The 24,794-nt window shown below is 46.5% G+C and overlaps 1 protein-coding gene across 1 annotated transcript; it reads right to left on the bottom strand.

The window, feature by feature from the left end:
* Positions 1–73: 73 nt before the first annotated feature.
* LRIG2 (leucine rich repeats and immunoglobulin like domains 2) lies at positions 74–24,412 on the bottom strand. The gene is made up of 18 exons (XM_051808541.1): positions 24,148–24,412; positions 18,848–18,919; positions 18,279–18,353; positions 17,661–17,795; positions 17,003–17,146; positions 16,733–16,876; positions 15,855–15,998; positions 15,476–15,619; positions 12,754–12,834; positions 11,904–11,975; positions 11,703–11,771; positions 10,206–10,369; positions 8,546–8,866; positions 7,166–7,447; positions 5,801–6,250; positions 5,157–5,306; positions 4,012–4,293; positions 74–3,147 (listed from the first exon to the last, which is right to left on the bottom strand). Exons 1-18 carry the CDS (start codon positions 24,399–24,401, stop codon positions 2,930–2,932), a joined length of 3,201 nt encoding a protein of 1,066 aa, XP_051664501.1. The 5' UTR covers positions 24,402–24,412; the 3' UTR covers positions 74–2,929.
* Between the last annotated feature and the right edge of the window lie 382 nt (positions 24,413–24,794).

The raw sequence follows: 24,794 nt of genomic DNA, 5'->3' as shown, positions 1-24,794 counted from the left end.
CCCTATCAAAATTAAATATCATAGATCAAGATTTAATTATTCTATCTGCAAACTAAGAGACTCACACTGGATGCTCAGTGTATACAGCATTTTATTGAATGGACGTATATTACAATAGACAAACATATATTACACATGCTATACAAAATATACATTCTTATGTGAAAAAAATATAAATAGACACTAGGAAATAGCAACAGGGAACAGGAGCAGCTTTGCTCTTGCTGCCTCTGAACCCCCAGTTCCTGTACCGGTAGTGCTTTGGCATTGATTGAAGAAACTGCTTGTTTTTACTGAAAAAAGAAAGGCCACTCTGTCCCCTCTGCACCCCTGGAGCAAAGGGAGAGAAGAGACACATGATTTGAATCCAAGTCTACCAAGGAAGCTTTTCCACAGTGCAGCAAAGTGACACCTACTTACAATCATCAGCTATTTACAACCAGCTTATGGACTTTAAATGCTCATGGAAGGCTGTAAATGTCCTGATTCACGGAGGCAGCTTTTCCAGGCCCCTCTCTCACAGAAATCAGAGCAGCTTTAGCTCCTCAGAGGCTCCAAGAGCCAGCACTGGCCTGGTGCAGACAGCAGTGATTTTAAAGCCTTGGTCCTGGCCAAGCAGGTCTCACCTCCCTAACGGGAATTCCCTCGCTCCAGGGAGTTGTGCCCCAGGTATTCCCAAGGTTTGGGCATCCCCAGCTGCACTGTGACAGACCTGAGGGAGCTCAGCTGCTCGGAGGAGAGAGAGGGATGAAAGAAAAAGGAGCAAGTGTCTCCCAAACGGTGATGGGAGACAGGGCAGCAGCTGGGATGCTGTTTTCCCACTCTTGGGAATCACACGTTCCAGCTGCACCCCGAGTGAGTGCCTGCAGAGAGCAGCCCAGGAGGATGGGGCTTTGCTGCTGCTGTGGTTTCATGATGTGACCTTTCTCATCTGGATTTAAACTGACAGTACTGGGTTCCCACAGCACGGATCACTTTGGATTGAGAATAAGCACCGTGTCTTAAATGCTGTCTGGGAAAGAAAAGCCTGGAGGAAATAAAACCAGAAAGGAGCGAACTTAAGATTCTTTTTTTTATGTTATTAAAACATTTCAGCTGTCAGAACCCAAAAATTAACACACCTGTGTGTTTCTGCTTTACCCAAAGGTCAAGGACAATTGGATGCTCTTCCCACTAAAGCTGCTATCAAAGCAGCCACGCTGGCTTTGAGAGCATGGGAAGAGCCCTTGATAATATTTGCTCATTTGCACAGATCTGACTATTATTCATGTCCAAAGAGCCGTGGGAAAAGAATCATTAGTCCCAGTGTTTCCTCACTCATTTACTCAAATACTCCACAGCCTGTAAAGTCTGAGCTGTGATTCTGCACGACTGCACCTCACACTTAGTCACACAGCCTCCACTCTAGGGATGGATCGATGGGAAGTCCCACGTACCTGTCATGGGCCGGGCCAAAAGGGGTTTTCTGTCTCTACAAAAATACCACACAGCTGGTTTTATTTGGGTACAAATCCTACAGCTCCAAAAAAAGGCACCAGTGACCAGGAAGGCCACCTTGCTCTTCAGGTGTGAGCACAGAGCACAGGCTGAGCACAAAGCACCTGCTGAAAACCCATCCCTGAGGAGTCTTTAACCCCTTCTACACGACAGGACACTCTCCCAGAAGAAAGAACTTCTCAGAAGTCTTTACAGTGTTCTTCCTCCTAATTTTGTCAGGCACATCCCACTGGAACCACGAAGTTTGCACTTCCTCTGTCTCAGGGTTTTCAGTGTTGAGTGGTTCCCTCCATTGTTTAATTTCTCACCTGTCAAATATTTAAACATTTTGGCTACACTGAGGTCTAAGGCCACGCTGAGTTCAACAATTCAGCCTGATATTTTACAACAGAAAAAGACACAAGTGTTTTATGCCTTTGGCTGTGCAGAGGAAACAGGAAACCCACAGTATAGTTCACTAAGTATTTATCAAGTGCTCTCCCAATTTACCTGATCCTTTCCATCATCACATTCTTTCTAAAAGTTCACTTAACTGTCAGCTTTGAAAAATACATGGAGACCTCTCAACATACACAATATGAAGGGGGTTTTTTTAAAGGTAAAAGATTAGATAAAACTTGGAATTCTGCTAATATCACGAAATGCATCAGCTTGCAGCCAGGCTTAATGCACACAGAGTTGTAGGCAACAATGAAATGCATCAATATCACAGTTTCACCACATATCTATAAGTAAATTCACTCCTTTCCAAAACAAAGACAGCTCTATCCCCTCACAAACAAGCTTTCAGTCCCCCCAAAACCTCCCATATGGCTTGATATGCAGCTGTCAAGACTAACAGTATGATACATACTTTGGCATATTAAAAAATATATTTACATTACAGCCAACACATTTATATGCTTAGTGTATACAAAATATTTATAAATGCAAATTTATTTACAGTTAGAGTCCATTATTCATTGGAGAAAACAAGGCCCAAACTCAGACTGGTAACAGGCACCTGCCAACAGTCTAAGGAAGGAAAAGCTGGCCAAGAGTTTTATGCTTACAGTTCCTGGGGAATTCCATGAGGAGGCCCTGATGGTTTGTTTCCAAGCAGACAAAGCACTGTGAAATAGCTACACACATTCTTGAGAGCTTTCCAAGGCATGCACCAACACAAGGGCTGCTTCCAGCACCACACAATCCATGCTTTAATGCTATTTTTGCAGACAGCACCGATCACCCACGTGTTCTCCGGTGCACGTTCCAACCTCCCAAAAGAGAAATCCAAGGAAAAAGGGCACGTGAAGAAGAGACTCCAAGAAGAGTCTCTTTAGTAACTGCAGACACACACACACAACACGAGAATCTTTGGCCTTGGGGTTAGTCCTGAGGTAGAAAACACAGTCAGTTGATGTGGATCCGCTCGTGAGGCCCCCTCAGTGCCTTACGTGGCCTCGCTGTGGCCGTGACTGTTCCGTGTCCGGGTAAAGTCCAGGCTGTGCTCGCGGGGCCTGTGGCAGGAGGGCCTGGGCGAGCCCTGGGCCTGGTCCCGCTCGCCCTCGGCGGCTCCGTCGCTCCGGGGGGGCCGTGGGGGGTGCAGGAAATGGGGGTGAGGGTGAGCCAGGTCTTTGCTGACCCCCCACAGAGGGACCTGGAAGGGCTCTGAGGAAGGAAAATCAGAAGGTGAACAGGAGCGAGTTCATAGAGTCACAGAATGTGCTGAGCTGGAAGGGACCCACAAGGATCATCCAGTCCAAACCCCGTCATCCAACCCCAAATCCCACCTTGTCCCTCTCTCCAAACACTCCCAGAGCTCTGGCAGCTTTCAGGCCGTGCCCACTGCCCTGGGGAGCCTGTTCAGTGCCCAACCACTCTCTGGGGGAAGAACCTTTTTCTAATATCCAGCCTAACCCTCCCCTGACACAGCTCCAGCCATTCCCTGGGGTCCTGTCCCTGGTCACAGAGAGCAGAGATCAATCACACTCAGATTTTAGGCAGGTTTGAGCTGTGTGACTCAGCAGTAACAGTCATTCTGGGGTTATTTTTGCTGGTTTTGAGAGCATATTTTGCTGGATGTTCTCCCTTTCCAGCAATCTGTTCCAGTAACCAGAAACACACACAGTTTCAGTGTGAATTTTTAAAAAGGCGATCTGGAAGAAAGTCAACTGAAAACCAACCAATTTAGGGAGTTCTTTGAACCTCAGGCCAGCTCAAGCAGAAGGGCTATTTGAATTTCTCAAGTGAAGCTCCAACTTTTGGTTAATAGATGTCCTTGAAGTACATTCAAAGACTCACATTCCACGAAGTTTGAGAGCTGAACTGCAGAAATTCTGTATTTTTAACATCACCCTCTTCAATCTCGGGTAGTGGATGCAAACTGAGAGCTAGTCTGGAGATCAGGTGGTTAATAAAAAGTTACTCCACAGACTACAGGCACTTGAAGGATTAGCTGTGTGTCAACAGGGAAGGGCAGCACAAGGAAAGCCAAAGGAATACAAAGCAACAAAAGGAAAAGGGGACACTCACCATTAATCTGCTGGGAGGAGGTTTTCTTTTCACCGATTTTGTCGTGGTTGGTAAGGAAGACAGGCACGTCTCTGTCTGCCAGGAGGTTATCCAGAGCACTGCTTTCGTGCTGGGTGCGTGCTGTGTACACTTCCTTGGGCACCTGCACCATGAGGCTGGGGAGTGTTTGATCCAGGGGCTCCTCCTCGGAGATGAAGGCATAGGGACAGTACTCCCGGGTGCGGGAGTAGATGTTCGCGTTGTCGTAACAGTCTGAGCAGATCACCAGTGGTGCTGCCCCACCTGAGGAACATGATGGAAAGAACAAAAATACTCTCAAAAAGGACGAGGGTGCCTGATTTCCATAGGCTTTATGTCCTGGTGTGATCATGGGTTACAGCACCACAGTTTGAAGGGCCTTTATACAGTTCAGGCTCGAGAGGTCACGTGAGAAATCCCCAGGCTCTCCTCACCCAAATTCTCCACAGCATTGCCCTTCTGAGGGTGACCAGGGGAAACCATGGACATGCTCCCCTATTGCACAAGTAAAAGGGTTCCCTGCAAGTCCAGCCAGACCGGGAACCAGGCTGAAACAGCCCTGGGATCAAACAGGGATACCTGTTACCTGTTCACACCCGCTCCTGGACCTGACTCATCCCTCCATGCCCACACACCTGATGGCAAACTGGTCACCGAGATGAGCTGCTTCTCAGCTCCTTCCTGACACAGACTCTAGTGCAGTGGGACTACACCAGAGGGAATGGATCATAAGGCAGGTGTGAAAAACTCTGAGGGATCAATTTTCAAGTCAGTCTACATAAAGACTGATGGCTCCTCAGCATCTGGATGGTAAAAAATAGCATCTCTGTAATCTCAGTGACACAAGTATCCTGAAAAGTGTCCCAACAAGACAGGGAATAGTGCAGACCCTTTATATATATAATAGTGCAGTCAAGTGGATGCCTGGAGAGGCAGGAATTTGACACCAAGAGGTACAGCAAGTCATCATCCCAGCAAACTCTATTTCCACCTCTATAGCCTGGGCTCTTGAGATGCCAAAGGAAAGAAGCAGGATCAAAATCTACCTTGGCATTTAACCTGTGAGGACAAGACTGTGCCCTGGCATCAGCTGAGGCCCAGGTAACACACCTGAGGGCTCTGCTTACCATCTGTGCCTTTGTGCACGTAGCTGCCAGCTGGAGGCATCAGCTGCTGATGGCTCCCTGCCTCTGAGTTGCTGTAGCCTTCCTGAGGCTCTGACAGAGTTCCTTGGGAGGACAGGTAGCTGGGAATGTCGGCAGGAAGGTTCATCTCCTCTGCAAGGCAGAATTAACACCGATGACATCAACAGCATGAAGATTTCAAGGTATTACCAGCACTGTTCCCCAAATCAACAAGAACAACCAGAATTTCAATTCACATGTAGATATCTTCTTTCCTACCTAGTTATCTTTTTTCCTACATCAGTGATTAAAAATCCACACAGCCCTTTCCAAACTTACAGGGAATGGAAATTTACACACATTATTCCAGGTCCCAAAAATCTTTTTAAGTTCAGTCAAATATTTACTTGCAAACTTTACTGTTTCCCCTCAATGTAGGACAAATCTAGAATATAAGGAATAGAATTAGCACACTTTTGGTATTTAAAAGAACCTCTAAAATGGAAGGAATTTGAGCAAATCCCCGAAGAGATTTGAGAAGGAAATCTTCGGTTCTTTAATCTTATCCACTTGTAATGGATCCAGAAATTTCAAGTGTTTTGGATTAAAAAAACGGGGCCAAAGACTGTTGCTTTTTGCAACTTTACCTGTGTTAGTGATGCTGTAATCCTCGTTCCTCCTCCTCATGTGGTAGATGACGATGACCCACACCAGGGACGTCCCCACCACGCAGCACACGACGACGATGATGACGATGCCCACGGTTGTCCAGCCGTCCTCCTCGTGGACAATGCCACTCTGGGAAGAGTCACAGTTGGGGGAAGCCAGGACACTGAGGTAAATGTGGCCACGCTCGGTGCCCAGGGTGTTGGACATGATGCAGGTGTACTTCCCAGCGTCCTCCAGCCCAGCATCCACGATGATGAGCAGCTGGTTTGCCGCGGCGAAGAAATGCCGCTCTGTGACGGCGAGGGGCCCGTCGTCCTTGGTCCAGTTGAGGCGAGGGGCAGGGCTGCCCCCAGCTATGCACTGCAGGACAGCAGTCTCACCTCGGGTCACCGTCCTGTCCTCCAGGGGCCTCACGAAGGAAGGAGTTTCTGGGATAGCGGAGGGGAAAAAAATTAAACTGTAAGATAATTTCATAGAATCACAAAATGGTTTGGGTTGGAAGGCACCCTAAAGCTCATCTGGTTCTGCCCCCTGCCCTGTCCCTGGGCAGGGACACCTCCCACTAGCCCAGGTTGCTCCAAGCCTTGTCCAACCTGGTCTTGGACACTGCCAGGGATGGGGCAGCCACAGCTCCTCTGGGCAACCTGTGCCAGGGCCTCACCACCCTCACAGGGAAGAATTTCTTCCTAATATCCAATCTAACCCTGCCCTCTGACAGCTCCCTGCAAATAGTGATAGATATGGATGAGGTTCCTTCTCAGCCATCTTCTCTCAAGGCTGAACAGGCCCAGCTCCCTGAGACCTTCATGGAATCATTTAAGTTGGAAAAGACCTCTAAGATCATCGATTCCAGCTGTTCACCATTTCCTTCTAAAAGAGATGCTCCAGTCCCTTCATCATCTTTGTTGCCCTGTGCTGGACCCACTCCAGAAGCTCCCTATCTCTTATCCAGAGGAGCCCAGAACTGGACACAGCACTCCAGATGCACCTCACTAGGGAGGAGGAGAGAGGTAGAATCACCTCCCTGACCTGCTGGCAATGCTCTTCCCAGCGAGCCCAGGATCCCACTGGCCTTCTTGGCCACAAGTTCATGTTACCTGCAACTAAATTTGCCCTGAGGCAACGCAAATTACCTGCCTAATCTCCACTGCTGCACTGAGATATGCCCCTTAGACCCCTGCAAAGATCACACGAACTCCAGCTCCACTGGCCAGCCCTGTAGCTCAGCTTCTAAAGTCATACCAAGTGCTGCTCTTTGTATTTTAACCTCATTTTCTGGGCTTTCATTACCCCTGCAGACACACAGGGATCCATGTGCTGGCCTGGGTCAGCACAGGACTCACCCAGCACGGTGAGGGTGGCGTTGGCCGACAGTCCCCCCGCGATGTTCTGGGCCATGCAGCTGTAGATCCCCATGTCCTCCATCTTCACGTTTGCAATGAAGAACACGTCGTCCTCAGGCATGACGTGCATCCTCCTCTCCCTGGCAGCTGGGAAGTCTGTGCCCCCGTCCTTCTGCCAGGAGATCTGTGGGGTGGGGTGTCCCTCGGCAGCACATTCCAGCCGGGCCATGGCCCCGGTGCGGATGGTGAGATCCATGGGGGTTTTCAGGAAAGAAGGGAGCTCTGGATCAAAGGAGACAGTTTCAGGTAAAAAGCAGTCAAAAGTCCACAGCAGAGAGAAAATCTGGAAACGTGCACATCTGGAACACACCTGAAGTTGTCCCTGAGGGAGAGGGGCAGATTCTTCTGAAGAATCAAATTTTCAGAGGTCATTTCTAAGAGCCTGTCCTCCGAATTTAAACACAGTATCTACAGTGTTCACAGAATGATGGAATGGTTTGGGTTGGAAGGGACCTTTTTAAAGCTCATCCAGTTCCACCCCCCTGCCATGGGCAGGGACACCTTCCACTAGACCAGGTTGCTCCAAGCCCCATCCAACCTGGCCTTGGACACTTCCAAGGATGGGGCAACCACAGCTTCTCCAGACAACTTGTGCCATGGTCTTACCACCCTCATATGGAATTTCTTCCTAATATCCAATACAAACCTACTCTCTTTCAGTTTAAAGCCATTAATTTCATTTCAGGTGACGTGAAGAACAAGATTTCTCATGGGGAACAGACAGGGAAAAGGTTTAGCCTCCTTCCTAAAACCTGTCACACTTTTTTTTTCCCCTGGTAACAGAAAAGGTCAACATGCCTCTCATTGTTTCTCCTCTCAGGTACCATGGGTATCAGTAGCCTGCTGACTGCTGTGGACATTGACTTCTCACCTCCCTTCCCTCGAGGTAAAATAAACAGAATTCCGACTGCTAAAAATAAAAAAACACTTCACTTTTCACTTTCCAGAGTGTTTCCAGTCCCACCACTTATTTTCAGCTGAGTCTTCCCCGGTTCTACAAACATGTGGGAAAGGTGCTGAGTTCTGAGGAGACAGCAGAGGGAGCTTTCAGTTTAAAGAATTCCACCTCCAATTAACTAGATGAACAACTAATTGTCTCCTAATAAAGCACGGGAGGCAGCTGCCACTTTCAAAAAGCAAACGGAGGCTTTTCACCCACAAAAAAAAAAAAAAAAATCACCCAAAACATTTGTTTCCTGCTTTACAAAAAGATGTTTGATATTTCTAAATCTCAGTTAGACAGACTTGCAAGAGCATTTTGGGCCGGCTCTAGTGAAAAATAGACTTGCAGATATTCAAATAAAGATTTAGGTCACTCACCATTGACAGTCAGCTTGGCTTTGTTGGAGTAGTTGGAGCCGAAGTGGTTGGTGACAATGCACTGGTACTTCCCCTCGTCGGTGAAGTTCACGTTGAAGAGGTGCAGGACCGTGGTGTATTCCAGCACCTCAGCACTCTGCTGCTGGTACCTGGCAAAGTTCTCCACCTCTGCATCGTAGAGGACCTCGCTGTCCTTGCGCCAGGCCGTGGCCATGGGGGAGTCGCTGCTGCTCACGGCGCTGCACGTCAGCGTCACGTTCATGCCCCGCAGGGCCACCGTGCTCTCGGGGTGAACCCTGATCTGAGGCTTTGGGAAGTTGTCTGAAAAGAAAAACCACCCAGATCAGCTCCTGCTTTCCCCTTCGACTCGAGTTAATATTGTAGGGAAAACTCGCTCAATGTAAATAGAAAGGAAGTTTTGGGAAGAGATGTCCGGTTGGAGGTGTGCAGATTCAGCTGCTTCCAGCTGGAAATGAAGCTGGGAAGGAGGGTTAGAACCACAGGTAGGCAGAAGAATCAGCACTGGGAACAATCAGTGTGCAAATGTGGTGCTGAGCAGCCCAGCTGTCTGGAACTTGCTATATTTAGCTCACACCCAAAAGCCCTGCTCAGCTGAAGAGCCAGGCTATTTTATGAAGGGCTGACACTTACTTTCAGATATTTTAAATATCCTGAAGAGCCTTTAAGTTCTACAAGTATAAAGCATAACAAGCTGGCAGTTCACTATCTCATCCCACTCAGTGAGGGTGACTTCAATACTCATTATTTCAGCAGAGACTCTCACAGGCACACACAGAGTTCTGTCAGGCACCACAGTGGTGATGCTGGAGTGGAGAAGAGGGTGCTTGCATCTGTACATGATGATTACTGTAGCCTCTACCATCAAAGCAATAAAAGAATTGCATACACTCAAGTAACCATTATCAGACTGCTCACCCAGAAAAGGGAACACCAGATTAATTCCAGGCCTGCCAGAGACTTCATCCAGGACTCCGGGTGAAGAGTCTCTCAGTTTTTCATCTCACAGTTCAGTCACAAAAATAAACAGGTTTATGTCTGAAACTGTGGTGGCAGAAACTGGATGAACATCCCAAATATGGAGCACCAGAAAGTGCACCAGTGTGTGAACTACTCTAATTGTTGTCCAGAGAAGCTGTGGCTGCCCCATCCCTGGAAGTGTCCAAGGCCAGGTTGGACAGGGCTTTGAGCAACCTGGGCTAGTGGAAGGTGTCCCTGCCCATGGCAGGGGGTGGGACTGGGTGATCTTTAAGGTCCCTTCCATGATTCTTTGATACTCCAGCCTTGCTGGTATGGACAAGAACCAGGAAGTGTCAAACAGCTCATGGCATTCAAGAGCAGGGAGAATGGAAGCATAACTGCTTTTTAATAGCAACCTAAATAAAAAACAATGCAGTCTCACGGCATTGCTCCCTCAGGTTGGCTTCAGTGCTCAAACACCACAAAACAGAGCCAAGAGAAGCAGAATGAAACCCCAAACTGATGTACACAGGCCCACACGTGCACCACAGCCAAAACCAAGCACCTCCACAGCACCACAGCCTGATTTCAGCTGCACAGACTCACATCACCATGCTTTTATACCAAATTAAAAATATGCTTTTATACCAAATAAAATATTATACCAGTTAAAAATACAAACCACAGACGAAGTCATCAGGGTCCACACTGAGAAGGCTTTGTCCTGCCAACCACTCAGGGTGGGCACAGGTGACATTCACAGCCTGCTGCAAATGGCTCTCAGTGAGCCACTGGGGCAGCCACTTCAACTGGCAATCACAAAGCAAGCTGCTTGTGTTCAGAACTCTGCAGAAACAAGGCAGAACAACGGGGTGAATAAAGTGCATTTCACATTCCTACACCTGTGATTTCATGCAGCAAAACAACTTAAAGCATACACGTTCAGAACTGTCAAGATTTACAGTATTATTTTGCACCCGTGGGTATTATAAAATCTTAGCTATTTGTGACAGAAATAACTCCTCTGCATCAGCATTAAAACCTTAAATTTCTTTTTAATTCTGGAGAACATAACCTTGGAGTTTCAACTTCTAAAAAAAATACCCCAAAAACACTAAGCCTGTCTTTACAATTATCTCATCCCTCTCCAAAGCAATTAAAAGAACAACACTGCAGAGCAGCTCCATGTCTCAAACTAAGCACACTTGCCATCATAAAATGAGTAGAAGCCTCAATTCTCATTTTCATGCCAGCTGATAAATATTTAAGAGCGATTTGTTTCATACAGGTATCAACTGCAGATCATTTTCTCTGCTCCACAGAAAAACTGCCAGTGGGAAATAATGATGGCTCAACTTTTTCCCCACCACCTGCTTCCAAAGTTTCCTAAATATTATGTATGAGTTATGACTGATTGGAGACCTGCTACAAGATGAATCCAGCAGTGGGAAAGGAGAGGCACCAGACAAGCCAGGATTCCACCCTGCTCTTTGCCTGCACATACCAATGATTCCTCACTTTTAAAATACATCAGAGAAGGCAAAGAAATCTTTAACACCTAAAATGTGTCTCCTCACACTGGCAGATCTTGCAGATTAAATCCATCTGGCTGAGACTAACTAATGGAATAACAGTTTTAGACCAGACTACATGATATTCACAGACTTTATCTCACAGAAAGGACTGTGTTACAGTAAGATTAGTCTCGGGTGTGAAGGTCACTTCACACTATAATACTTCAAATGTCTGGAGACCACAAGAGGCTCTAGCAGCTTAAATATCTGCTGAGCATGTAAAAAGTCTCATGTAGCTGTGAATTTTAAAGCCTTTCCCTAGCCCCAAAAATAGGAAGTCAATATGTAGGGTTTGCTAACCCCTCTCAAAAACATTTCTGACCAATTATTTCTTTTGTTCCCTGCCCACGTGCAAGTGAGTGCTGTGAAATCATAAGATAGGAAAAACTTAATGGTTCAACACTGGCAAAAAAAAAATCTCCTCCTAATTGCAACTAAGGTGCAGATTTTATCAAACCTTAATCCTAAATATATTTGAGTTCATAATTTACCAGCATTGCTGCAAATATTTCACATTTGAACTTCAGACAACCCTACAATGGCTGAAGGATTCTTTCCAAGGCAGGGCTTGTAAAAAAATCTCTAAATAATTGTCATGAACTTACAGCTCCTTCAGCTGAGCCTGGGCAAAGGCATTTTCTTGGATGGACATTACTGCATTGTTGCTTAGATCTCTGCAAGTTAAGCAAAATAATGGGTCAGTGTGATTTCATGTGGTACCTTCAGCTAAACTCTTGAAAATTTGACAGAGAATGTAAGACTGAAGTTGACAAATAATTACAAGTTCTACAGTGTAAAGTACTTACAGATGTTCAAGCCCCTCCAGACCAGAGAATGCTTTTTTGGTAATGGACTTTATCTGGTTTCCTTGCAAGATTCTGAAAGACAAAGCCCCAGATCCCAGTCTGAATGTCAATATGAGTTCACAAACAGGACCCAAAAGAAGTTCCCCATAATGCTTAACTACAGTTTTTTCTATTTCTAGCTGAGCTAAAAGATTAAATGCTTCTTTTTTTTAGCTTAAAGGCTCAACTAATTTTCCCACAAACAGTGTTTCATTTCTGTTTTTACATTAGAGACTCGGGTTAGAGATGTCAGAAGATAATTTAAGTCAGGAGAATGAAACAGTGATAAAAAGAACCATCACATGAGCTCCTGGACTGCACCCTCACACCAGGCTATTTGTTATAAGCCATGTCTGTAGGTCCACAGGATGGAGCTTCCTACAAAGCACGTGGCACTGGATGAAAAGTGCATAGTCCAAGTACTGAAAAGTTGTTAATTCAATGGTGTTCCACATTTCCTCAAAAATACTTTGTGGTTTGGGGTTGTTTTTTTGAAAAGCAGTAACTTTTAGCCAAACTAAAGAAGCACAGGAATTGATAATCATCACACAGAGGGAGGGAGCTATTCAGTAATAAATGAAGTCAAGTTCTTCTGCTTAATTTCTTCAAATTGGTGCTGCAATCCAACATTCCTGAACGTGGAACCCAAGCTCATATCAGCAGGTTGTGGCACACAAGTGGAAACACAGAACAGCTGCCACTAAAACAGGCTTTCTGCCTTGTCACTGATTTACAATTGCTTAATATTTTGCTCTCCCTCTCCTCTGCATGCCTGGGAAGTGCTGTCATTCCCATGCTTTGTAATACATACAGTTTATCCAGCCTGCTGAGTCCCACAAATGCTTCATTTGCATCTTCTATGGCCCAGGAGATCTCGTTGTTCCTCAAGTCCCTGCAGGAGAAGAGCTGTCTTAGACAAGAAGCTTCCTGGAACTAAGTTTTTTTCTTAGAAAGAAGCCTTGGAACATCATCATGACCAGGCTTAGCAGTGAGCTGGGGAAGGGATTAGTGCTGTAGGGGCTGGGGACAGTGCTCTGGCACAGCATCCCCTGGAAGGTCTCAAATCTTTCACAAAACTAAGCTTGTCAGGAGATGAATATCCCACTTCAGAGGTGCAAGGGAAAACTGTTCCTGATCAGTGCTGCAGCCAGAACCACAAACAAATTCTGCAGTAAGACTTCTTGATGTGGTATTTAAGGAAAGCCCCAGTCTGACCAGCACTTGTCATGTGATGGAGTATTTGCCAAGAGCTGGGAGAGGCTCCTGAAGCAAGTTGGTTCATGTAAGGGAATTAAGCAATACACCAGCAAGAATTAATCTTCCCCAGTAACAGGCTTATAACAGCATTAGCATATTAAGAGATTACACACAGGTTACAGTGTAGGGCTGCCAGGCACACAGGGGTGGATTTTCAGAATGAAGTTGATATTCTGTTCACAAATCTCGTTATCAGCTAATGGGATTTCTGATTGACCTCTGCACAGCACTTCAGCCCCTTATGGAGAAGAGAGGTCTAAACAGCAAAAGCAATAGAGCAATCTGGTTTGGAGAGGATTAAATGCTTTTTAGAGTGAAGAAGAAATAAATTCAGTTGCATTTTTAGCCTGAATGGGACGGACTGAGCCAAGAGCATGTTGTGATACCACCATGCACAGAAGTCCCTGCAGACAGGAGTGTTTAAAGGAAATCACACTAATAAAGAATAATCTGTACTGTGTTTCTATGCAACAGCTTGTGGAGCTTCCAAATGAGTCAGCTGACACAAAACTAGCTACATACACAGGCAACTGTGTATATCACTCATATAAACACCTTTTTCCCCTGTGCTAATGGGGGAAAAATGAAGTATCTACTTTCCCTCGGGTGAGACTGTGAACTGTGTAAAACCCCATCCTGGAAGAGACTTGGATTAACCTCCAGAACACCATCAGCAGTAACATTACTTTCTGATAATTCTTTGAAATATGAAAGTCTTGGCAGTAGCCATTTCCACAATTAATACATATGCACGTTAAATTTTAGGACAAAAATAAAAAGAATTCCATGTTTCATGCATCACAAGGTCTGAAGAAATATGGCCTTGAAACTTGCTCACATTAAATATTTTCCTCTTTAAAAATTATTCAAGCTAAAGTACTTGACATGGATGTGATCTAATGAGAGTGACCAGATGAATAATACGCCAAATTTATTTCCACGTTGCTAATTCTTGTGATTTAAAAACTTGTTTCCAGAATTATCTCGAGGTCTGCTTCAGAATGTTAGATGGTGAATGCTGGAGAACACAAATGCCAAGCTAATCACAGTATTATGGAGTAAATAATGGGGTAAGATGGAAAACTTCAGTGCTGTTTTTTAGACACGCTTTTAATTCTACCTTGCAGTTAATATCAGTTTTACAGTTTATTCTCCAACAGAGTGGCAGGAGCTGAACATAGAGAAATATTTACATCAGCCTTAGCCCTGAAACAACCAGCACACAACCAACAATGGGACTAATCCTGCAGCCACACGGTGTCTCCTGTTGTTTGAAGTATTTTTACACTCCACTACTCAGACCACTTAGCAAAACGAGCCAGCAACCCAAAAGAAAAGCCCCTCATTGTGTGAGCAGAGGAGTTGGCTCCTCATGCCTGGCTGGGCACGAATGCCTGGAGCCTTGTTAATCACCACTGCCCCCCGTGCTGCACATTCCAGCCCCAAAGGAAAGGGCCAGGCCCTGGGCTGTTGACGCCCCTGAGAGCCCAGGAAAACCTACTAATTAATCTGCTCTTGTTCTTTTTCATGCTGCTCTAAACCTAAGAAATTAGGTTTAATTATTTCATTAAAAGGTTGCATTAAGGTTAACAGAATATGACTGCTTACATAAATCTCTCTGGTGAGTTTGCTTATTTAAGCATTTATTTAATGAAGTGACAGAGGGGTTATAAACTTTCACTCCTTTCTCAAGTACCATTGTTTAGGATAATTACAACTGTTCAGATCTACTTGGGGCAGGATTGGGTCTTTTCAGAAATACCCAACAGCTGCAGCTGCTGTGAAAGGTCCTGGCAAGTGCAGAGCTGAGCCTGTGACAGCAAGAGGAACCCAACACCTCCTGTTAGTGTGTGACTCCAGCACACAGGCAGGGTGGCCTAAACCACACCTCCTGCAACACAAAAGGCCTCACCACTTGGTTTCTGAGGTTCCAACCTTAACACAAAACCGTCTGGAACAAAGAGCTCCAGGCTATTTGCTCCACAAGTGGCATTTACCCAGGTTACCCACACCTCTCAGAACCACTGGGGCACATCTGGGCACTCAGGGTCACCAAGTCACTGTTTCTCACCACCACTAAAACTGAGCAGTTGGTTTGTTTTGGCTGGGCTGGAATTCTGTTATCTTGGCAAACCAAAAGATTATCAGCCCTGCCACACCTGCAGGCAGGACAGCCCAGCAGTGAGCTCAGTGCAATACCCATTGTCCTTATTCCCAAAAGCTCCGTTAAAGCTGCGTTAAAGTGAAATTTCAATCAGATGTTTTTCTGTACTTACAAGGTTTGAAGATTTGTCAGACCCCTAAAGACACCATCAGCAATGTGACTGATGTGATTGTCACCCAGGTTTAGCTTCTCCAACAAGCCAAGTCCCACAAAGGCAGATTCCTTGAGGCGAGTGAGCTGGTTGTAGGACAAGTCCCTGGAAACACAGTACACACAATTTAAAGGGGGGATTAATTATGAAGATACTATCTGACTTGATTAACCATTGTGTTTTGATTAATTTCTCTAACAGAAATTTACTCATAAGTAAAATACAGAGCACTTATCATGGGCCTGACAAGGAAATGGAGTGCTTCCTTTGGTAATTCCTTCTTGCCAATCTGCTATTGCAACATTCCAAAATCCCCAGTGAAAAGCAGCCCAGGACTTACAGCTCAGCAAGTCTTTGGCAGAATTCCCATGCATCTGGGCTGATCCTGGTGATGGCATTCTGGCTAACATAGAGTTGTTGCAATGTTCTCAGCCCATACAGCCAGCCCTTGTTTACTTCTGTTAAGTTATTATGTTCCAGTTCTCTAAGGAATTAGAAGGAAAAACATTTGTCAAGCAGATAATCAATGAAACATCTATTTAGAAACTTTCACCTTGTGGGTCTCAAAATTATTTACTAACATGGAGCATTAGAAAACACAAAATGCACAATTATATCCAGATTCCATTGAAAGCAAAATATTGAATTAAAGTATATGAAGAACTGAGTAACCCAACACCAGCTTCAGGGATCCAGTGCCAGAAACAAAACTGCAATCTCTGTTTTCAAAGGTAATTTCTTTTTTGCTAACACTGCATGGCACACCCTGGTGTTTGCTCTGTCAAAGTCACAGAGCAAAGCCCCATGTCATGGGGACTGCAAATGAAAACCAGCAAAAAAGCAGCTACAGAGTCCAACCTTTGTGATCACCAAGTGGGAAGAGGCTGGGAAGAACACCAATATCATGGAATCACAGAATGGTTTGGGTTGGAAGGGACCTTAAAGATCACCCAGTTCCAATCCCTGCCATGGGCAAGGACACCTGCCACTATCCCAGGCTGCTCCAAGCCCCGTCCAACCTGGCCTTGAACATTTCAGGGATGGGGAAATCTATCTTTCCACCTCTGAAGTAAAAATATGACATAAAAATAATGCAAAAATACTCTTTTCCTATGATTTCTTCAATACCTCAGCACAGCCTTGCTGTAAGGGAAGCCATTCAGGACAAACCCTCCAGAGTCAGACCCTTAAAGAAATTCCACAATTAGGCATACTCACAATTCCTCTATATTACCCAGGCCAAAGAATGCTCCATCCATCAGTCTGCTAATCCCATTGCGCTGCATTTTCAAGGATTTTAAGGATTCCAGCCCTTGGAATGTAAGGCTTTCCACTATTTTAATCCGGTTCCTTTTCAGTTCCCTTTTATAAAGATGACATTCAAATATTAACACACCTTCCAACAGGCACCACTGTGAAATGATAACGTGCTGAGATGAACAACACAGCTGTAAATGTTGGTTTTATGCTCTCGGGGCTGTTACTCACAGAAACTGCACGTGAGGCAATTTGAAGATCTTTGGTGGAATCACACTAATCCTGTTCCTGTTCAGCTTTACCACCATCAGTGAGCTCGATAGGTTATCAAGGCAACCTGCTTCTAGAGTGGTTATCCTGTTGTTACTCAGATTCCTGGGAAAGGAAGGGGGAAAGAGGCCTTTCAGAACAGGGGGAATTTTATGAACACAATGGCACAAGCACCCCAGGCAGGCCACTGGTTATGAGAACTTCAGATCCCTGTGAAGTCACGTCGGGAATCTGAATTCTGGGACACCAAATCCTTTTTTTCCAAAGGAATCAGTGCAAGGAGCTGGTTTTTACTGCATGCCTGTGCTTCAGTTAGACATGGTTGAGACAGTGTCCCCAGTGATCTACTCACACAGGGCAGAAATCACCCCCTGTCCCTGCTGGCTGCACTTTGACAGCAGGAGTAGCTGTTTTCCATGTTATTTGGGAAAATGCCATATGGATTGGTACGAAAAATATTTTATTTCATGCACATTTATAGCTCCATGAAGCACTGCTACCAGTCCAAAGATATGCAAAGCCTCCCCTACTTTAAGATAGTAACTTCAGAGTAGTGAGGTGTCCAACACTATCATTGGAGAGCCAGGACTCCCTGGCACAACAGCTCCCTTGTACTTACAGGTACTTCAGTTGCATCCGTGGAAAAGAGGAGGCTTTAATTTCTGAGATAAGGTTAGAACTAAGATCTAGATTTTCCAGTGAAAGGTAGACCTGGAGCTGCTCAGCATTTATTTCTGGAATGGTATTGTGCACCCTGAAAAAGATCAGCAATAAATATGATTATCCAAACATCCTCCCAGTCATCCAGCTGAAACAGTCACAGGATTCTGTGTATCAACATCAGGGAGCCTCCCCAGTGGGACATGCACCACATGCTTCCAAAAGTGTTAGTTCCTAAAGCAATACTGCAAATCCCAGAGCTATTTGCCACCTTGACATATGAACAGATTCAAATTCTGAGGCCTGTAGCTGGGCTGTTCCTTGTGGGAACTGTCATTCCCAGACTGAATCCCTCCCCTTCAAAGCTGCCTGCCTTGGTTGACTGCATTTTATTGGTAATTTAGGGTGACTTGATTGTCCAACTGATTTGTATTTCTTTAAAGAGTGCTTACATATTCCCTAAAGTCCTTCAGAGGAGCAGTATTTCAAGACAAAAGAAGATGTTTTCCTGCAATTTGATGGCAGAACTCTAACAAGATTCTCCCCTTTGTTAAAAGGCAGATGAGCTGTTACTTACAATGAGAGAAGAGTTATATTGGAAGTTGTTTCTCCAAAATACGGAATTTCACTCAGCTCATTGTAATTCATTTTCCTTAAAAAGAGATTAAAAAAAAAAAAATTACTGGCGCTTCAAAGAGAAGAAAAACCCTTCTGTACACAGCAGAAATAATTCATATCACAACACATTAAACAAGTTTATTACATTATTAATACTGAGTAGTTGACAAAAAAGATCACTAAAAGTTTAAATGCTAATAATTTGAACAATTTAACAGTAAAACATGCTAGTTTTCCCCATTTTCATGGATACTATTACTTCTCTTTCATTTAAAATCAGCTATAGCCAAAACAATGTCTCATTTCTCTTTAAAATACTGGTCTTTTAATCTTTTATGAAAAAATTTTCTGCTCACAAAGCAGCAATTTTATACATAAAGTATGCTGCCAACACAGAGCATCCATTTTTAATTAACTTGCACTGAATATTTCTACAAGTCAGATGAAGTATCTCTACATGCAATGAAATGTTCTAATTAGAATTAGGTAGGATATCTCTAGAGTTTATCCACATAAAAACCAACTTACACTTCTTGCAATGTATGAACAGAGAAATCAATGCTCCAGTTGGATGATAATAAATGATTATGACTTAAATCCCTAGAGAACAGAGAGAAAAATTATTTAGCTCCTGGAATAAAATAAATTTAAAAAAAAAAACAACCAAACCATGTATGCTTTGTACAACACAATACATATTTATCACAGCTATTTTTAAGCTTATCAGGCAGGCAGCAGCTATGCTGACACAGGAGAGAAAATCACCCCTTACAACCAAAACTACCATGTACCTATTAAAATGAATATTAAAATGTAGCTGAGAATATTTAAAACTATTTCCATTGACAACCAGGCTTGGGCAGCCACAGCACCCACACACTCCTCTGCTCCTGCAATAGCTTTGACTCCAAATACACCGAGGGCCAAACCTGATCCCACAAGGATCACCAAGCCCAACTCCTGGCCCTGCACAGGACAATCCCAAAATCCCACCATGTGCCTCAGAGCGTTGTCCAAACATCCCCTGTGCTCTGGCAGGCTCCTTTTGATCTGTAAGGCCAAAACTTATTAGGAGAGAGCAAGGACTTGACACCTGACAGACTATTTGTTGTTAACTTCCCCTCAGGTTCAGCTTAAAGATTCTGTCCTAGCCGTGAATTATTAAAATCCTGGGTGTCATGGCAAGTCAGGCAGTTGTTAATGTATTCTTTTAATTACATCGAGATGCAAATTACAGAGATAGAGCAGCAAGCAGGTTTGCAAACAATTATTCATTCCTACAATTAAAAAAAAAAAATAATGAAGAGAACCTGGAGAAGAGAACAACTGCAGTGGCCAAACGCTGCTCTGCAGGCTGGCTCCCCTGGCACATGTGGTAATTAAGGCAATCCTAAGTGCCAGCCACACAAAAACAACGGAGTGTGAGCTGCTCCTGAGCAGCCTTCCCTCCCCAGGGATGCTGAGTGCTCAGGACACCCTCCTGGGATGCCTGGATTGCCCAGCTCAGCCCCCGGGCACCCTCAGGAGCCCTTGGTGGAGGGAGTGCTGATCCCAAATCCAGTGCTGAGGAGCCCAATCCTGGAGCAGTGGGTTTAACCAGAGAGGGCAGTACCAAGCCAGGCTGTTCCCAAAGGATTTGAGCCCAGCCCATGGAGGAAGGACGAGACAATGGACATGGAAGATAACAACACACCCCTGGAGGGGAGCAGATGCTCCACTGATGAGCAAAACCATGCCAGGGGTGCTGAGCCAGACCAACCTGTGTGTCAGGCACGGCCAGTGGGCACTGACAAAGATCTGGGGAGTCAGATTAGTACACAGAGAAAACTGAACCTGAATTTTTCTAAGGCTCCCAGGGAGAACATCACAGAATATTTCAGCTGGAGGTGACCTACAACAATGCTCTAGTCCAGCTGCCTGACCACCTCAGGGCTGGCCAAAAGTTAAAGCAAGTTATTCAGGACACTGCCCAAATGCCTCCAAAACACTGACAGCCATGAGGACCTGCTAACAAAAGCCTACTGTCTGATTATCAAATTAGAAATTAAGATTTTAATTTAGAAAATGCCCAGAAAAATATTTTTTCTAGTATTAGTCAAATCTGGACTACAACAAAGTTTTCATTGCAGTAAGTCCTCTTTCAAGAAGTTGGGTATAGCTCATATTTAAACCAGTTCTGAAATTATTTATATCTGATATATATATATTTATATATATACATGATATATTTATATCATATTATATATATATATAATTTAATGTTTTGTTACTGATACTTTTATTTTTCAAACAGACCAACTGATCACTAAATACAGAGTGAAATTCACTGGCTGATTTTCTGTGTTTAGAGATCATTCAATCACACAGCTAAGATTCCTGTTATCCTGCAGAACCAGATGCAATTCCCTTGCTCTGGAAATGCCAAAATGGAAGAATCCATCATTTTATCAGCCCTTGCACTGGAACTGGGAGGCCCAGGCTGTGCAGGAGCCAGAGCAAACACGCAAAATTTGTATTTTAGAAGATTCATCTGGTATTGTGTATAACATATCTAAACATTCATTTTGAACCCAAGTGGTTTTCATCTCCTAAGTAAATAAAACAGAATATACACACCAAACTGATTATGGGTGATGGAGAACGACCTTAACTCAGCCCAGCTGAGCTGTGGCACTGTGCTGGTACAGGTGTCAATGCAGGGAGTCATTTGAGCTCACCCAAAAAAACCTGCTGTGAATGGAACTTGCTGAACTAATTAAGTGATACCTAATCTACTTTTATTCATCATCTCTCTAGTTACCAGGATATATAAACACACTTGGACTGGAGGCAGCGACCACCAGCATCGTGCTTCCCTCTCCCCCTTCACACACCCATCCTTCAAACAGGGCTGGAATTCCTTGTTCTAAAGAATCTAATGTGTTAAGATGCAGACATATAAAAAAAAATATTTCCTAACTCCTAGACTTCCCTACCCTTTTCATCACCTGCCAAGTAATCCACAAAACATACATCTTCACAGGAAAAACGAAGTTACAGATGCCTGCATACTTCCATTGTGAAAATAAGTTCCAAAAGTGCTCTCCTGGCCTTATTAAAAACAAAACCCTAAGAGAAAACCAACCCCCCACACACAATGGAAGCATCACCTGCAAGTAGTTTGAAAGAGTTAGGAAAAAAGAATTTTTTCTCCTCAAAGCCAGGTGAAGTGACATCACAGAACTAAGAGAAAAGCAGATCAGAGACTTCATCATGTGAGAAAAATTAGGCTTTGATTAATTTTAAACAGCTGGAAAGCATTATAGCTCGTTTAGATTGAGGACTGCCAGAGCAGTCCTAGCGAAGAAAAAACGTCACCCACACTTCATGTGCCAAAATCCTGAAAGCCACAACAGAGACAGACACAGAATGGATGGAGAGCAGCCCTGAGGAGAAGGACTTGGGGGTGTTGGTGGATGAGAACCTCAAGAGGACCCAGAAATGTGTGTCTGCAGCCCAGAAACCTCCCCCGTGTGCTGGGCTGATCCCACAGTGTGGGCAGCAGGGGAGGGGGGATTCTGCCCCTCTGCCCAGCTCAGGTGAGACCCCACCTGCAGAGCTGCCTCCAGCTCTGGGAACAACATCTGGAGGATATGGAGCTGTTGGAGTGAGTCCAGAGATGCCATGGAGATGCTCCAAGGGCTGGAGCCCCTCTGCTCTGGAGCCAGGCTGGGAGAGCTGGGGGTGCTCACCTGGAGAAGGGAAGGCTCCAGGGAGACCTGAGAGCCCCTTCCAGGGCCTAAAGGGGCTCCAGGAAAGCTGGAGAGGGACTGGGGACAAGGGATGGAAGGACAGGACAAGGGGGAATGGCTTCCCACTGCCAAAGGGCAGGGTCAGATGGGATATTGGGAAGGAACTGGTCCCTGTAATGGTGGTGAGGCCCTGGCACAGGTTGCCCAGAGAAGCTGTGGCTGCCCCATCCCTGGAAGTGTCCAAGGCCAGGTTGGACAGGGCTTGGAGCAACCTGGGCTAGTGGAAGGTGTCCCTGCCCATGGCAGGGAGCGGAACAAGATGATCTTTAATGTCCCTTCCAACCCAAACCAGTCTCATACCCTTAGTGTTTGCAGCACCTCAGATTGCACAACACAGCACGGTGCCAGCCCCGCTTCTTCCCACCGCACAAGTTGTGCCAAGCAGCTTCAAACACACCCTCCATCAGCTTGGAGAAAGATACAAGTATTTGTTGAAGCTTGAAAACTTGCTCTTCAAACAACATGGATATCATTTTGCTTATTAGCCTCCTGATGAACTGCCAACTCCCTTCTCCAGGTGCTGACACCCTCCCTGACAAGTTACAATATCCTTGTGCCTCTCTAAACATGAAAGGTTGCACATACAAGTTGTATTTCTATGCTGAAATGCACATTTTTTTCCCTAAACATTTCCACTGGCTGATTGTGCAGGGAAAGGAGAGAACCACAAAAGAGCAAGAAGGTGACAAACTTCCTTGGACATGTCTAGTTTTTGACACACATCAGACTCTTGAGTCCTGCTAGTGGAATTCCTGGAGTTAACTGAACAGTGGTTTGTGTGTTTATAGTACCTGCCCAACAGGTTTAATTTTCTCTTGGTCTGGAATAATGCCATTCCTATCAACTGGGAAACACAATCACTCCAGGAGGGACAGAGAACTCTGTGCACAGAAGCAGGTTTTGATATCCCTCATATTCCAGCACCTCTTCCACCTGAGTATGTTGTAGCCAAAGGTGACAAAAGCAACCGTGACTGTGACAGCAACAGTCAAGGAAGGACAAAGGCTTGACCTGTGTGAACACTATTTAGCACACTGTCTAATTAAACACTTGGGAGCAGAGACTACAGATGGCTCTTAATTGCTCTGTGGGATTTCTTTGGAATAACAACGGCAAATGTCAAGGAGAGTCCACAAAGGTTTAACGGAGGGGAAAGGAGGGAGTCCCTGAGCTGCAAAGGGATGCAGAGGAGACCAGGAGCAGCAGGAGGTGCTGAGGTCGGGGTGGAAGGAACACTTCCGAGCACAATCCTAAGGGACTGTGTCCTACAGCCTGACCTGAGACAACGTTAAGCCCTGAGCTGACTGGCAACACCTACAGCCTTCCCAACCACAACCTGCTTCCACACTCCTCTGGCACAGAGCAGGGCAAGGCCAGCGTGAAACTGCTCCCTGTGACCCCGGCACATGGAGCCTTGAGGGGCAGACCCTCTTTCTCTCCACGGTTCCGCTCCAGCCTTTCACTCTTAAGGAATCACAGAAGATTCCGAGTTGGAAGGGACCCACGAGGACCCTCGACGCTTCTCCCCGTGAGCCACGACCCAGAGCCGGGGCCACCCTGCCCTCGGAGCTGCTCCGAACCCGTTCTTAACACCCCGCGGGCAGAACCACAGAACCAATTTGCTGGGAAAAGACCTCCGAGACCATCGAGTCCACCCTGTGCCCGATACTCACCTTGTCCCCCAGCCCAGAGCACTGAGTGCCACGTCCAGTCCTTCCTTGGACACCTCCAGGGGTGGGGACTCCAAACCTCCCTGGGCAGCCCCTGCCAAGGCCTGACCCCCCTCCCATGGAGAAATTCCTCCTGATGTCCAACCTGACCCTCCCCTGGCACAGCTGGAGGCCGTGTCCTCTCCTCCTGTCCCTCGTTCCCCGGAGCAGAGCCCAGCCCCCCCCTCCCGTCAGGGAGTTGTACAGAGCGAGAAGGGCCCCGAGCCCCCGCCCCGCTCATGCCCTGCCCCGCACCGACCCCGCCGGGCCCCGGGCCCGCACCCCTCGCCCCCGCCAGGCCTGTGCACACCCCTCGGCGCTCACTCACAGCCCCGTGGTGCCGGCGGGCAGCGGCGGGATCCAGCGCGGGCCCGGCGCGCCGGGTAGACGGTGGCGGCTGCAATCCAGCAGGCCGCGGCGGCACGAGCAGGGCGCGGCGCAGGGCTCGGCGGCGGCGGCCCGCACACAGAGCGCCGCGGCCGCCAGCACCCCCAGCCCCAGCAGCAGCAGCGGCGGCAGCACGGGCAGGGCCGGCGGCAGCGCCCCGCGGGCGGCCCGCACGGCCGGCCCCGCTCCCCGCATCGCCCGGCCCGGCCCCGCCGCCCGCCCGCGGACACCGCAGCGCGCAGGCGGCGAGGGGCGGGGCTTGCGTCGGCCCCGCCCACGCAGGGCGGTACAACAGCGGGCCGGCAGCGAGGGGCGGGGTCGGGAGGGGGCGTGGCTGCAGCACGAGCCACGCCCCGTTCGCTCGGCAACTGCGCTTTGTAGGCGGGGAGGGGGCGGGGCCACGATGAGAGGGGCGGAGTCAGGAGATGAGGAGCCATCGCAAGCCCCGCCCGTTCCCCGCTCGCGATGGTCGCAGGGGGCGGGGCCAAGAGAGGGTGCGGCTTACGTTCGCCCCGCCCACTCCCAATAGTAACGTCGGTTGAAGGCGGAGAAGGGCGGGGTCACGTCAAGCCCCGCCCCACTCCGCTC

Source organism: Manacus candei, unplaced genomic scaffold, assembly GCF_025592945.1.
Source record: "Manacus candei isolate 608988 ecotype Guabito, Panama unplaced genomic scaffold, ASM2559294v1 h1tg000073l, whole genome shotgun sequence".
NCBI classification, from domain to species: Eukaryota; Metazoa; Chordata; class Aves; order Passeriformes; family Pipridae; genus Manacus; species Manacus candei.
Note: the sequence above shows the minus strand (reverse complement) of the source record. Positions and strands in the feature narration are given on the sequence as shown.

What these genes read in the sequence shown, in the direction of transcription:
- LRIG2 (XM_051808541.1), bottom strand. Translation starts at nt 24,401, where the DNA reads ATGCGGGGAGCGGGGCCGGCCGTGCGGGCCGCCCGCGGGGCGCTGCCG. An exon ending in AATATAACTCTTCTCTCATT is followed by an intron (nt 17,796 to 18,278) that starts GTAAGTAACAGC and finishes GATCTTTTTCAG; the next exon opens with GGTGCACAATACCATTCCAG. An exon ending in CGTGCACAAAGGCACAGATG is followed by an intron (nt 4,294 to 5,156) that starts GTAAGCAGAGCC and finishes CATGTTCCTCAG; the next exon opens with GTGGGGCAGCACCACTGGTG.